The sequence below is a fragment of the Athene noctua genome, chromosome 23 (genome assembly GCF_965140245.1).
Source record: "Athene noctua chromosome 23, bAthNoc1.hap1.1, whole genome shotgun sequence".
NCBI lineage: Eukaryota > Metazoa > Chordata > Aves > Strigiformes > Strigidae > Athene > Athene noctua.
The window spans coordinates 1,642,493-1,655,232 of record NC_134059.1 but is presented as its reverse complement, the minus strand read 5'-3'; the positions used below and the strand labels follow the sequence as shown (position 1 = coordinate 1,655,232).

At 59.1% G+C, this 12,740-nt stretch overlaps 1 protein-coding gene across 1 annotated transcript; it reads left to right on the top strand.

The window, feature by feature from the left end:
• The first annotated feature begins 5,452 nt into the window (after nucleotides 1-5,452).
• LOC141969737 (uncharacterized) lies at nucleotides 5,453-7,708 on the top strand. Its single transcript, XM_074925815.1, has 7 exons — nucleotides 5,453-5,540; nucleotides 6,100-6,171; nucleotides 6,551-6,622; nucleotides 6,813-6,884; nucleotides 6,976-7,083; nucleotides 7,266-7,373; nucleotides 7,536-7,708. The coding sequence occupies exons 1-7, from the start codon at nucleotides 5,453-5,455 to the stop codon at nucleotides 7,706-7,708; spliced, it is 693 nt and encodes a 230-aa protein (XP_074781916.1).
• Nucleotides 7,709-12,740: the final 5,032 nt, after the last annotated feature.

The following is a 12,740-nucleotide window of genomic DNA, read 5'->3' as shown; positions in this document are numbered from 1 at the left end:
TGGAGCAGCGGGGTCAAGGGAGCTTGGCAGGGAGGGATCACTGCGGAGTGGGGAGCAGAGGTGGCCTGGGGCGGGGACGGTTGCTGGGGTTAGAACCGGGGGTCGACAGGGCACAGGGAGGGTGATGGGAGCAGCGGGGGGAGATAGAGAGGGCCGGGGTGGCAGCTGAGGGAGGGGCTCTAGGGCTCTGGGGGGACGGGGAAGGGGCAACCGATGGAGCTTGCGGGCGAGGGGCCAGCCAGGAGGGGTGTGAGGGGAGGTGCCGAGGACCAGGGCGAGGCGGGGGGCAGGGGGGCACAGCACATCTTTTGTTCCCACGTCCTTTGGAGAGGAGCTGAAGGCAGAAACATCCCTGAGCTCAGAGCCGAGGTGGAGCGGGTCTGCAGGAGCCAAGGAGCTGTGCCTGGGCACCCAGCAACACCTGACAGCTCCTGGGATGGGGCTGTGGGGGCCAGGACAGGCTGCAGGAGGGGACAGAGCAGGCGGTGTGAAAGCTGAGGGGGAGCAGCCAGAACTCTGTGACAACAGGGGAGAGGGGGGGTAGCGCAGGGAGAGCTGCTGAAGACACGAGCAGAGGAAGGACAGTCCCTTCGGAGGCGACCCAGACGCCCTGGGAGCTGCTGTCGGGGCCAGAGGAGCAGCAGCCCCGTGAGGTGAGTCCTGCGTGGGTCGGCCCCTGACCTGCGCCCGGTCGAGTCCCCAGGCTGGTCCCTGCAGGAGCAGCGGGTGCAGCACTTGGTCCCATTCCTTACGCTTCCCTTAAGTATCTGCTGCTGGCCGCTGGCGTAGGGGACGGTTCCAATCCTTTTGGGTGGCCGCTTCTGCCCCCTTCCCTGTTCCCGAAATCTCCTTGCAAATCCCTTAGTTCTGGTGCTAAGCTGGCGGCCCCTCAGCCCCTCGCCCCTTGCGGAGCAGCTCCCGCCACCCAGCAGTGCAGCCCCAGGTCAAGGGCAGCACCGGCTCCTCTGCTTGCTCTGGCAGCTGCTCCTAGTAAATCTCTTACAGTGGTGTATCAGTAGCTCGAAGCTTAGCGTGTTTTTTGTAAAGCTAATGTTTTTCTCGTTGGTTTGTAGGATGATAGAAGCCCAGATGCAGTTGTCTGCCCTCAGTGCAGGCCCAGGATGGGGAAGAAACTGTCCTCTAAGCTTCTGCTGCTGCTTCAGTGCTCAGTCCTGCAACATTTACACAAAATGCTGCATATTTGTGCCGGTCGGGAGCAGCTTCTCGGTGTGGAGCAGACAACTGAAATGAGCCAACCCAGGAACCATCACTCCCTCGTGCTCATGAAGACCATAATTGCAAGGATTAATCCACAGCTGTCAGGCTCGCTTTCCTAAAACACAGAAATATTGGACCGGCTGAACCTTCCTTCCTTCCCTGGGCACCACGTGCTTCTGCCGTCTGTTGGGTGTGGGGCTGAGGGGAGATGTGCTGTGTGTGTTTGTGGTGGTGTTGACGTTCGTGTCCATCCATGCCTGTGTGCTGTGTTGTTCTGTCCGTCATCTGCGTCTCGCCTGCTGAGAGCCGGGGCTGTGTCTTCGCTGCAGCGCAGGGCAGCTCAGCAGAGCTGGGGGACGGCCGGTCCCGGGGGCGGCGGTGGCCTTGCCCAGGGGTCTTTAGGCTGGGGGCTGCCTCCACCCCACGCTGCAGGCAAGCGACCCTCGGGCGTGTGCGGGAGGGCTGTGCTCTCCTCGGGGACCCGGGCGTGTCGCTGGCCACACTCCAGGGCCTTCCCGGGACTTGGAAACATTGAGAGCTGTTAAATCCGAACCACTCCAGCTCCCGTTTATAAATGGTTCAAGCCCGGCCTTTTGCTTCTGCTGGGCTCAGGCAGGAGTAGCTCCCCGGGCCCACAGAGTCCGTGCGGGCTCTGCAGGAGGGGTGGTCAGAGCAGAGCGGTCCCAGCCCAGTGCTGGCTGCAGATCTCTGCTGCCGGAGCCCCCCCAGCTCTCGCGCAGCCCCGGGGGCTCCCCGAGACCCCGCCAGCCCCCGGCGCGTGGCAGGTGTTGCTGGGTGGCTGCAGGATGCTCTGCCCCGGCACGGCAGGGCCGTCACGGTGTGTGCAGGCTGGGAAACGGGGCTGAAACGAGCGGGATTTGGGGTGGATTTGACACTAAATCACTGAGGATCAGTCTACCTGGGAGAGGACCTTCAATCAAGTAATCGATGTTTGTTCCCTCCTGTGCTAAAGGCAGTTGCATTTGTTTTCAGTCTGGAGTTGATCTCTGCTTTCTAACGGAATATTTGTGCTGCTGAAGCCGTGTCACGCAGATCCCCTGCAAAGCAAATGCCTCTGGCTTGTGGGCATGACTGTGCCGAAGCCGCTGGCCAGCGCACGTAGGCGATGCAGTTCAGGGGCCACGGGTGACCAGTGGCGGAAGGGGGAGCACAGGGCTCTCCTTGGCAGGGGGTCCCCGGGAGTGTCAGGATTAAACCTGAAGCTGCGCTTGGGCAGGTCCCGAGCCACACTGCCTCATCTGAGCGGCTTCACTGAGCGCAGAGAGAAGACGCTCGAGGTGGGATGGTTGATTTGCCCGGCACGGGCCAGAGCTGGAGCCGTCTGCACGGCCTCTCCACGCACGCTCAGACAGTCCTCTCACTCTGCAAACCGGGAGCGGGGTCCCGGCTCCAGCCAGGCTCCGTGCCGTGCCCGGGAGCCGCAGCCCCCCAGGAGCCCCGAGCGGCCCCGTCCCGTGTCCCCGGGGCGGCGGCTGAGCCTCCGCCCTTCCCTCCCAGGGCCCAGGGCTCTTTCCTTGGGGGTAGAAGCACCTTTAGAGAACCCCGGCGCTGGGAGCGGGCTGGAGGGGCGGGTGGGTTGGCAGCGGCAGCAGACAGCTTCACTAGTGCCGCTCGGCCTTGGGGGAGAGAAGGCGAGTGGGGAACCACGAGGCAGCCGATCTGCCGAGGCGCTCGGGCGGCAGGACACCTGGAGCACCGGGCAAGGCCCAGAGGAACGGCACAGTAGTGGTTGGAGGGAACTGGAAAGCTGACAATTCCTTATTTAAAGCACTTATAAATGGCACTTGTGCATAGGAATTTAGCAATTAGGGAATAGAATCCTTGGCTTAGGAACGTGTCGACTCATACAAGTTCTTGCATTGTTCTAAAAATCACACTTTGAATACTCTGGTTTTATAGAGAGAGAGGGAAAAAAAAAAAAAAGATCAAGTTTCCCAAGAACACTCCACGATTTCTGAGCTCATACTGTATTGGTGAAAGAATCTGTTTTCTCTCGTGCTTCCTTCTGACAGCCACATTTACAGGATGGGTACAGGCGGAAACCACCCATACTCCATCCCGAGAGCTCACCCCCCTGCCATACCAGACAGTTTCCCCCCGCTCACGGATTCACCTTTTTCCTCACTTTTTGACACGCTGGCAATGCCACGGGCAGCTGCTTGGCACAGTGCAGCTGCAGGGTGACGAGAGCCCGACTTGTGCCTGGGACACTGCGCTGTTCACGTCTGGCTCCTGTAAGGCAACTGATTTCTAAACTGGTCGGAGGACTGGAACCAGACACGGAATTGAGCTGAATTTGGCAATTTCTGCTTCAGAGCCCTGCTGTGCTACTGGTGGTGTGGCTATCGAAGACGTACCAGCTGTGTGCTTTCAAAACAGGGGCATGCCTGTAGACTGAGCAGGTGGAGTTCTGGTAAGATGCAAACCCATTCAAATGGATAATTTTACGGTTTTGAAAATGCTACTCATGGTAATTTTTGCTCTCCTAACATTGCTAGTTAGTAATTAACTTCAAAGTGAAGAAAGGTAGGTGGCACTTAGGGAAAAACAAGATGTGCGCACAAAAAAACAAGGGGGGCGGGGGCTAATATTCCACTGAATATCTGTGAGAAAAGCAAACTGTCCAGCAGTGTTGCAAAACTCGTTGCTGGCTCACCACAAAGGCTTTTTTTTGCTCCCTCAACTGTCGGGTATTCTCAGTAGCTTGTCCCTGGATGCTGCTGATGGTGCTGCGGACGCTCGCAGGGCTGAAAGCGCACCCCAGGACATTCAGCACAGGCTAAACAGATGCCCCTTGCCCTGCCGTGGGGTGGCACAGGGGGGCTCGCGGGCGGGGGGCTCGCAGCAGCGTTTTGTGGGCTCGGTGGTAAAAATGGAGTGTGACTGACCCGATTTTCACAGTGAACTGCTTTGTTTTGATGGACACAGTAGTCCTTGGTAAAATGCCACAGCAGAGTCTGGGCAAGCAGGTTTCTCAGCAATATTTAAAAACACTCTGAGTAATACTATAACTTGCTCTGAGTAAGTTGCGCAGCAGTTTTCTATAAGCAAGTAAGTAAATAAGTCCCCAAACAAGTCATCTCATTTCTCTGTATCACCAGAAGCCCAGGGGGTACCAGCGCCCAGGGCCAGCTGGCCCTGGATGGCCCCTCACGAGGGGAACAGGCCATGCCCACAGGAGCCTCAGGGCTCAGGGGAGCCCCGGCACCACGACCCAGGAGTCCTGGTTGCCACATGGTCCCCTGAGCCCGCTGGGACCCTCAGGCAGGGCTCTCACAGCAGCCCCCAGCCCTGTCCAGCCACCCCCCAGCCCAGCAGCTGCAGCTTTGGAGAGTGGACAGCCCCACTGTGTCACCGCAGTCGGGAACAAACCTCTCAACACCAGCGCAGCGTTCAGAAGCAGGCATTCCTTTATTCGGCGCTGGGTGCGTGGCGGGTCACGCACACACTGAAACAAAAGGTCATCCTTGATGTACCTTAAAGACATGAATGTTCATCCGGTTTTGGAGAAGTCTCCACCTTTTTGCCTATCTGCTGCGTTTCCATAATGCTGGCGTTGCAAACCTACACTACGCGTGCGCGGGGATCTCGGGTGGTCGTTTGGGGAGCTACCCCCCTACTCCTTTTCGCTTTTATGGTCACGAGTCTTTTGGGGACGATTTCTTCTCCTTGGATGTTTCCCAGCTCTGTTGTCTGGCCGAGCTGTTCTTTCTTACGCGCCTTGTTTCAGCAGCTCTGCCAGGATGTGTGTCAAGCTGAGGATATCTTCTCTGTAGACTTGAGTCGCTCAGGCCTCCTTGCTCCATACAAAGTTCGACGTTGTTTGGTAAAACATTTTCTCAACCACTGCAACCCTTTGGGAAGGAGCTCCTGAAAACCTTCCCCGTGCTGGAGAGCTGCAGGAGCGTGGGGAACAAGCTGCACAGCTCAGAGCTGAGAGCCGCAGTGCAGCAGCCCTCCATCACGCTTGCCGCCTGTTGCCCTCAGCTGGGAAAAAAAGATGCTCTTGCCAGAGCGTCTCCTCTCCAACGCGCCCCTGCCCCAGGGCCGTGGCTGCGGGGGAGAGGCCGCACTGTGACGTCACAGAGCCCTGCGGTGCCACGCCGGGGTGTGCAGTGCTGTGCCCGGGCACCACATCAGACGTGCCAGCAGCGGCAGCAGCGGTAGCAGCGGCAGTGACGTGGTGCGGGTGCAGGTGCAGGTGAAGGGGACCATGACTCCCACGCTCATCCTCCTCCTGCTTCTGGTGGCCCTGCGAGCCCAGGGGGCCGGGGCCGCTCCGTGGCGAGCGCGGGCATTAGGTAGGTGGGCAGGTGAGGGCCAGCGCCCAGCCCTGGCAGCGTGGGGCAGCACCCACTGCACCTCGGGCTGACAGCGGGGCTGGGGTGGTGGCGGGGCAGAGCCGGGAGAGCCGCGGGGCCGGGCTGGGCCGGGCCAGCTGTGTCCAGCTCCACGGGCAGCGGGAGGCAGAGCCCAGGTCGCCATGGGACACACAGCCCCAGCCCACAGCCCGGGGCACAGACGGGGCAGCACTGGGGCAGCCTCTGGGCTCTTCTCCACCAGACACGGGAACAATAACGTTTTCACGGGGGCGCCTTTTCCGCCCAGAAACCACGTGCCAGGGAGAAATCCCCAGGGGCCGTACGTTTGTCCGTCCGGTGCTTGAGGGCTCTTGCACAGGGCCTGGAAACCGTATTTTGAAAGCCTCCGGGTGCAGCTCCCAGGTCACCCCGGCCCCTCTGCACCTCTGGAAATCTCCCCCCATGTCTGGGCCCCAGGGCATTACCTGACCCCCTGCAGTCGCTGCAGGTCACTGGGAAAGGAGCTCACAACCTCTAATGGGAACGTGCTTGCTTACAGCTGTGCCCGGAGCCAGTGGCCACTCGACGGCTCAGCCAGCTCTAGTCAGGGAGGATCAGGGCCATCCCACAGGTACGTCCCTTGAATGAGTGAGCACTCGGGTTTTAATACTCCGTTTGTGTGAAATTTCACTTAACATTCTCTCGGCCCACGCTCAGCCGTGCGGAAGAGGAGCAGAGAGGGACTGGATGCCGTGAGCACTCTGCCTTGCCAAGGAGCTCAGAGCTGGTGTGCACTCCAGGGGGTCCTTGCTCCCAACGCCTCTGTGCATGTTTGGTTTTCCATCCGCCTGCTCCAGGCACCCAGTACCTGTCTGCACAGCGCTCCTGATGGAGGGGGGAGACGAGTGCCACGGAGCACTCCCGTGTGGGAACTGCCTTCGCGGCCATTCAGCCCTGCAGAGGTGTATAGAAATAGGTCCTGGGAGCTTCTCTGTTCTGTCTGTTCACAGAGGTGTCTGGAGGCGATGGCTCTGCAGCTTCCCAGCTGCGATCCAGGGGAGAAGCTCAGGGAGATCGCACGGGTACGTCACGGCTTTGAACTTCCTTGGAGAGCCGCCGGCTCAAAGCCCCGATGTGAGCGAGGCGTCTCTGGTGGCTGTGAGAACGTGGGCCTGCACTGTGTGTGCAGTGTCCTTGCGTGATCCACTTGTATGTTCTGCTGCTCGGTCATGAGGGTGCCTGATGGGAATTCTTGTGGGTGTTTGGTTGCAGATGTGGGTACAGGGAGGGCTCTGCCAGCTCGTCGTGCAGATCCTGCGCTGGAGCTTCGCTGGCGTCGCAGGCGTGAGTAGTCAGCCTTGACTGACTTGGTAGACGTAGCACTCGTTTTCAGGATTGTATTGGTGAGAAATTTAACTCTGGACTTTCTGTTCAGGTCCTCAAAGAGCAAAGGATAATGCTGAAGTGGGACAACCCTCACAGCCGTACTCAGAAGTCCTCCAGGAAATCCTGAAGGAGCTGGAACGGGCCATGCCAGCCCAGGGTGGGTGTCTGTCCCTTTTAAGCAGAGCCTTGGCAAGCTGAGGTTTTAGACGCGTGGAGGGACAAGGCGTAGCCTGCACAGTAGGAAGGGGCCACCCAGAGCCTCCCCGCGGCCCAGCACCATGATCCTGATGAGTAACGGTTACTTCTGCTTAATCTGACCTCCTTCCTTTCTTCCTAAAGGGAATGGCCATGGTTCTGTGGAGAAGGAGGTGTTTGGGGAAGGAGGCCGCCAGGCGGTGCCAGCCTCTGCTGAAAGAACAGGGGCGGTTCAACCAGCGGGCGTGCCAGGTAATTGCTGTCCTTGGGTCACCCAGTGTCACACATCCAAAAAAGCCTGTCTGCAGGCTCTGCCCCCAGTGCCCGCTACGGCACACCCTGTCAGCAGCACAGCCCACCGCTCTTAGTGCAGAGCAAGGGTTTGAAAACCTCATCAGTCTCCTCTCTCTGCAGGCGCCTCGACGAAGCTTCGAGATCCCAGCCTGGCAGCAGCCACCATCCCTCGGCCCTGGAGAGCCGGACCGTCCACCTCGGCACCCCCGAGAGCTGGGACAGACACCAGCAGCCGCTGGAAAACTGTCCCGCTTACCACAGAGCCCCAGGGGCCGACTGTTCCTTTAGAATAAATTTATAAGAATAAGCACAGTCCAGGAGCGCACTTGTCTGCCTCTGACCAGCAGCAAACCCAGGAATTCACCCATTCTGGACCGAAGTTCACCTCAGGGCATGAAGGTCAGCGAGGGTTCCCCAGCGCAGCCCCCCAGCCCCCCGACACCACTCCTGGCCGTGGAGCAGCTCCGAAGGGCAGCACTGGGGAGCCCCTGAGCTGCGCCCCGCAGCGCCCAGGCCTTGCTGGGAAGTGCTGGCACCGCCGCAGTCTGGGAAAGGGTCACCCCCTTTCTCGTGGTCCTTTGACACAATCCGTTCTAGCCCCTGCACTGCTACAGCCTGCCGGGAGTTTCCCCTCTGCTGCGGAACCAGCATCTAGTGCAGGGAGGTAGAAAGAGAAGCGTGAGATCTTACGGGCAGGGAGGAGGCAGAGAAGTCCCGCAGGCTGAGCTCCGGCCGCCTGGGATGGGATCTGCGTGCGATGGAGCCGCGAGGTGCCTGTGAGCCGGGAGAGGCCCCTTGTGGCCAAGCCCCTGAGCAGGTCCCAGGGGCGGCTGCTCAGCTGGGCCTGGATCAAGTGCAGCCAAGGCCTTGGGTGTCCCGTGCAGGTGTCCCGCCTCGGGGCGAGGTGTCTTGGGGCAGGACTGTGCCAGGGAAGGACACGCTCTGTGGTGTGGCGAGGGGAGAGGCAGCCATGAGAGGGATCCCTCTGTCTGCCGCCAGGGCTTTTACATGTCACAGGGAAAGCAGCTTCTGGGTGCCCAGGCAGTCCCCCTTGGGTCGGTGCAGCCCAAAGCCAGCCTGCAGACCCTGCTGCTGTCTCATGAGGGGTGTCAGAGAAATCCCCTCTTTCCCCCAGGGCTGCCCTCCGTGGAGGGATGGGCCTTGGAGCCAGGGGAAGCGCAGCCCTTCTTTGGAGACGGTTACCAGGGGAGCCGAGTGCCTGCCAAGGAAGAGACAGTCTCAGCAAGCCAGATGGCAAACAGAGGTGCCGTTTCCCAGAAGACTCTTGAAAGGGGCCTGCAGCAGGACCTGGAGCCAGGAGACTCAGGCCCGCGTGCCTGCCATCATGGCTGAGGGCTGCCCCTGCCCCTTGGATGCTGCCGCCAACCTCTCCCCCACGGGGATGAGCAGGCCAAGCCCTGCCCTGCAGTTAGTCCTGCTCCCATCCCCCGGAGACCTGCTGCCCTGGGTGCCCCGACAGAGAGAGTCGCTGCTGCTCTCCGCAGCACCCATCGCTGCCCGTACCCAGGGGGGCTGTCGGTCCTCCCCTGCAGGCCGGGCTTCCCACGCCTCCCGTTCTGCCTGTGCTTGCTCTCGCCGCTCTTGCCACCGGCTCTGCGCTTGCTCCCGCTGTGCAGGCAGCTGCCAGACCTCCTGGAGGGGACAGGAATGCAGCAGCAGGCAGGATTAGTCTCAGCTCCTGGAGGGGCTTCCTTTGGGCCTGACCCACGTTGCTGCCCCTTGCCCCAGCGGGGCGGTCGGCTTTGCCCTTAAGAGATCAGGGGCCCTGCAGCCACGCCAGGCTCCTCAGCTCATGGCAAACGCAGCTGAGTGACCAAAGACCTCCGCTGCCATCGCCCAGACGGGACTTGTCCATTTGCCATAGCCCCTGGCCTGAAGAAAGCGCTTCGTGACAACCCCGGGGGCAAGATCAGGCGGGGAGGGTGTGCAGCACCTTCCTCTTTGGGAAGAAGATCTGAAGGAGGTGTGCCGGCGTCTCTGCTCATGCGGGATCAGGAGCGACACACCATCAATAGGATGATCAGATCGGTCGTTTATTCTCGGATTCTGGTTACGGTTATGGTACGCTAAGTCCCGTACACGCGCTTATCCGTCCTCTGATAGTCTCCATGCTATCTACACGCGCTGTCCACACGCTTCTACAAGCGTTTGCATCGATTAGTTGGATTTACCTATATAAAGTCCCAAACTTGCCAAAACTTCATTATCTCATATCCTGCTTTGTTCAATCTGGTGTGCTTTTGCTGACCACAGCTCTTTCTGCTTTTGCTGACCACAGGTGTTCATTCTTTTGCTATCTGTACAGCTGCTCCTTCTTCTGCTCGCTTTGCCTTTGGCCTTGAATCCTCCTGTCTGCATTAACTCCCGTCTAATGCATCCCAGACTCCTACAGAGGCGACAGATGGCTGCAAGGAACGCACGGGATCCTTTCAGGAGGGCTCTCTGCACAAAGGGCCTTCTGCTGAGTCTCAAACAGCACGGCAGTCACGGCAAGGCACGTACCTGCAGCGCTCTCCTGCAGCCTTGGGATGACGGGAGCGCAGCGGTGGGCCTGGCTGGAGAAGCTGCCCCTGCCTGCCCGTCTCCTTTGTCCTGGGGGAGCTGCCTGGGCACGGGGCGAGCCCCCTGCAAAGAGACCCCGGGAGGAGTGGGCACGAGCGTGGGGAGGGTGCTCTCCCATTTTCACTGGGCATCAAAGCTCCCCAGGCTGGCAGAAGCAGCGGGGCAGGGGGGGCCATTTCCCAGGGCAAGGGGGAGCCTTTCCTGAGCCCCACTGGGCTCGGGATGGGGGAGAGGTGCCCCTCAGCTCTGCTGTAAGGACAGGCGAGGGCGGGTGCACAAGTATCCTCTGCCTTCCCCGCTAAGGGGCCTGCGACGGGGCAAACGAGCTCCCGAGAGACGTGGGGCATGTGCCAGGGACCTTCCCGAGTCCCCACAGCCCGAGTGGCCCCAGCGGATGTCTCTCCTGCGTGAGTGCAGGGATCCCTTGCATCCCTTCCCACAAGTGTCTCGCCTGGCAGAAGGCTTCTTGCCTGTGCCTTGCTGCCTGGTGCCTGGCCCCTGCGCTGGCAGCACAGGCAGGGAAGGCTTGGCCCGTCTCTGCAGCAGCGTGCCAGGACACCCGTCTGCAGCCGGGAGGAAGCTCTTTGGAGCAGCCCCACGGGGAGGGCATTTTAACCGGGCTGTGGTCAGCCCTGGACAGCACGGGCCCGTGCCTGTACTTCTTCTGGGCCTGTGCTTTTCCTGTGCAGCCCCCGCCTTGTGCCGGGTGGAGAAATCCTTGTCCGCTGCTCCGCTGGTAACAAGGAACTGAAACCTGGAAAGCAAATGCTGACACAGGCCTGCAGAAGGGTGAGCCCCACCCTCTGCAGCTCCCCAGCACTAACCCTCCTGACTCTCGTGCCAGGCATGGCATCCCTTTCCCTTTGTGGGCACACAGAGGTTTTGTTGGCAATCTCCCCCCAGCACCAGAAAGTGGAGCTCTAACCCTGTGCAGCTGGTTCTGTCTGATGTGACCGACGCCAGGCTGGGCGTGAGACACGCGGGCCGTGCCCCGTCGCTCCGGGAGAACACGGGCCTCGCCCCAGCTCACTCTGCACTCTGATCACAGGAAAGAGGGAAGCCCCATTGTGGGCCCAACGCTTTCTCAGACTAGATCCGGACTCGGGGTCTCTCCCTCCTGGTTGACCGAGAAGCAGCTGTGGGCACACGGGGCTGCCTCGGTGTGCTGCCACCATGCTCAGGGAGGGATCGCTCGCCAGGGCCTGGGATCCGCGGGGCAAAGGGGGACCAAGACGCCAGCCCACCTTGTCCAGTTTCAGCTGTCCCAGGATGTATGCAGACACGCATCCCAGATAGCCACAACCTCTGGGAAGCCCGGGGAGGAAAGGAAGAGGTGTCAGGCTCCAGGCCAGCCATCTTACAGCCTGGGTGTTGCTGAGGTCCTGTTGGTCCCGGGGGGGTGTGAGCATCAAGGTGTGAGACATCTTTGTCTGATTCGTGCCCATGTGAGTGATAAAATGCAGCTCTCTTAAGTATGGAACTCTTAAATGCTTTTCTGCTTTTTTTATGTAGCCACAGGTTTAAGGGAAATAAGGTGTCAGGTACATAGTTCTTGTTGTCAGAACAGGGGGTCGACAGGGCACAGGGAGGGTGATGGGAGCACCGGGGGGAGATAGAGCGGCGCCGGGGTGGCAGCTGAGGGAGGGGGCTCTAGGGCTCGGGGGGAGATGGGGAACCGATGGAGCTTGCGGGCGAGGGGTCAGCCAGGAGGGGTGTGAGGGAAGGGGCCGAGGACCAGGGCGAGGGCGGGGCGGGGGAGCGGGGCACAGTCTAAGTAGTTACGTCAGATCGACTTTGGGTTTTCCAAGTCCCTCTGCAAGAGATGCCAGAATTTAACTCCTGAAAATAAACCTGGCAAATTAAACCAAAGAGCTCAAATGTGCATTTTAGTTGCGGTTTAAGTGAAAAGCAATAAGCAAGCGTAACACGTTGTCTAATAACATTATATTCCTGTCTGATACCTGAAACAATCAAGTTTGCAGAAGGCATCTCGATCTCTGCTGTAACAGCTGGTACGTCTTCCTAGAGACGTTCTGCAAACACTGCACGAGAGACAGCGCACGTGCCAGCGCAGGGCGCTTACCCGCAAAAACCTGAAAGACAAATACCCCTCAAGGTCTGTGCTACCAATATCATACGTTGTATTTACAAAAGCCTGTCTTTCCATCCATCCGTGGCCAAAAATTACACGTACCACGACTCACAGGACATCTACCTTCAAGGCAAAACATTTTTCCTAACAGCAGGCATATTAAAGGTTAACTAATTTGATGGAGGTTTTCAGAATGAGCCTTCAGGGTTCTGTAATGAAAAGCACCAGAAGAGGAAGCAAGAGATTCAAGCTCCACACAGGTATTTTGTAGCCGGTTCTTTTCTCCCAGCATTAGAGTAGCAGAGCAAGTTTTGGCCTCGCCTGACCTGGGGCAGGCAGCTAACTGACACACTTTTCTTTCCCAGGCTGTACAAAGTCCTGCCTACCAGCGGCCAATCTTTGAAAAGTGAGATGAAATTTCAAAATGACGGTACTGAAGGGGAAAAAAACGTCTGTCCAGTGGAAATAAACCATGAACCACCTCCTGATTTACCAGGCTTCTGCTACAGCCAAGAGAACAAAGTGCGCGTTTTAAAATATTAGCAGTTGTTTTGATATCAAATTCAACAATGCTTTAGAATTTAATATTTATCGTGTAACCAGACAGAGTCATGGAAAGCAGCAGAAATCAGCAGTTTTCAAAACCCACG

Coding starts and splice junctions, on each gene's coding strand:
- LOC141969737 (XM_074925815.1), top strand. CDS start 5,453: ATGACTCCCACGCTCATCCTCCTCCTGCTTCTGGTGGCCCTGCGAGCC. Junction 6,172..6,550: donor GGATCAGGGCCATCCCACAG/GTACGTCCCTTG, acceptor GTCTGTTCACAG/AGGTGTCTGGAGGCGATGGC. Junction 7,374..7,535: donor TCAACCAGCGGGCGTGCCAG/GTAATTGCTGTC, acceptor CTCTCTCTGCAG/GCGCCTCGACGAAGCTTCGA.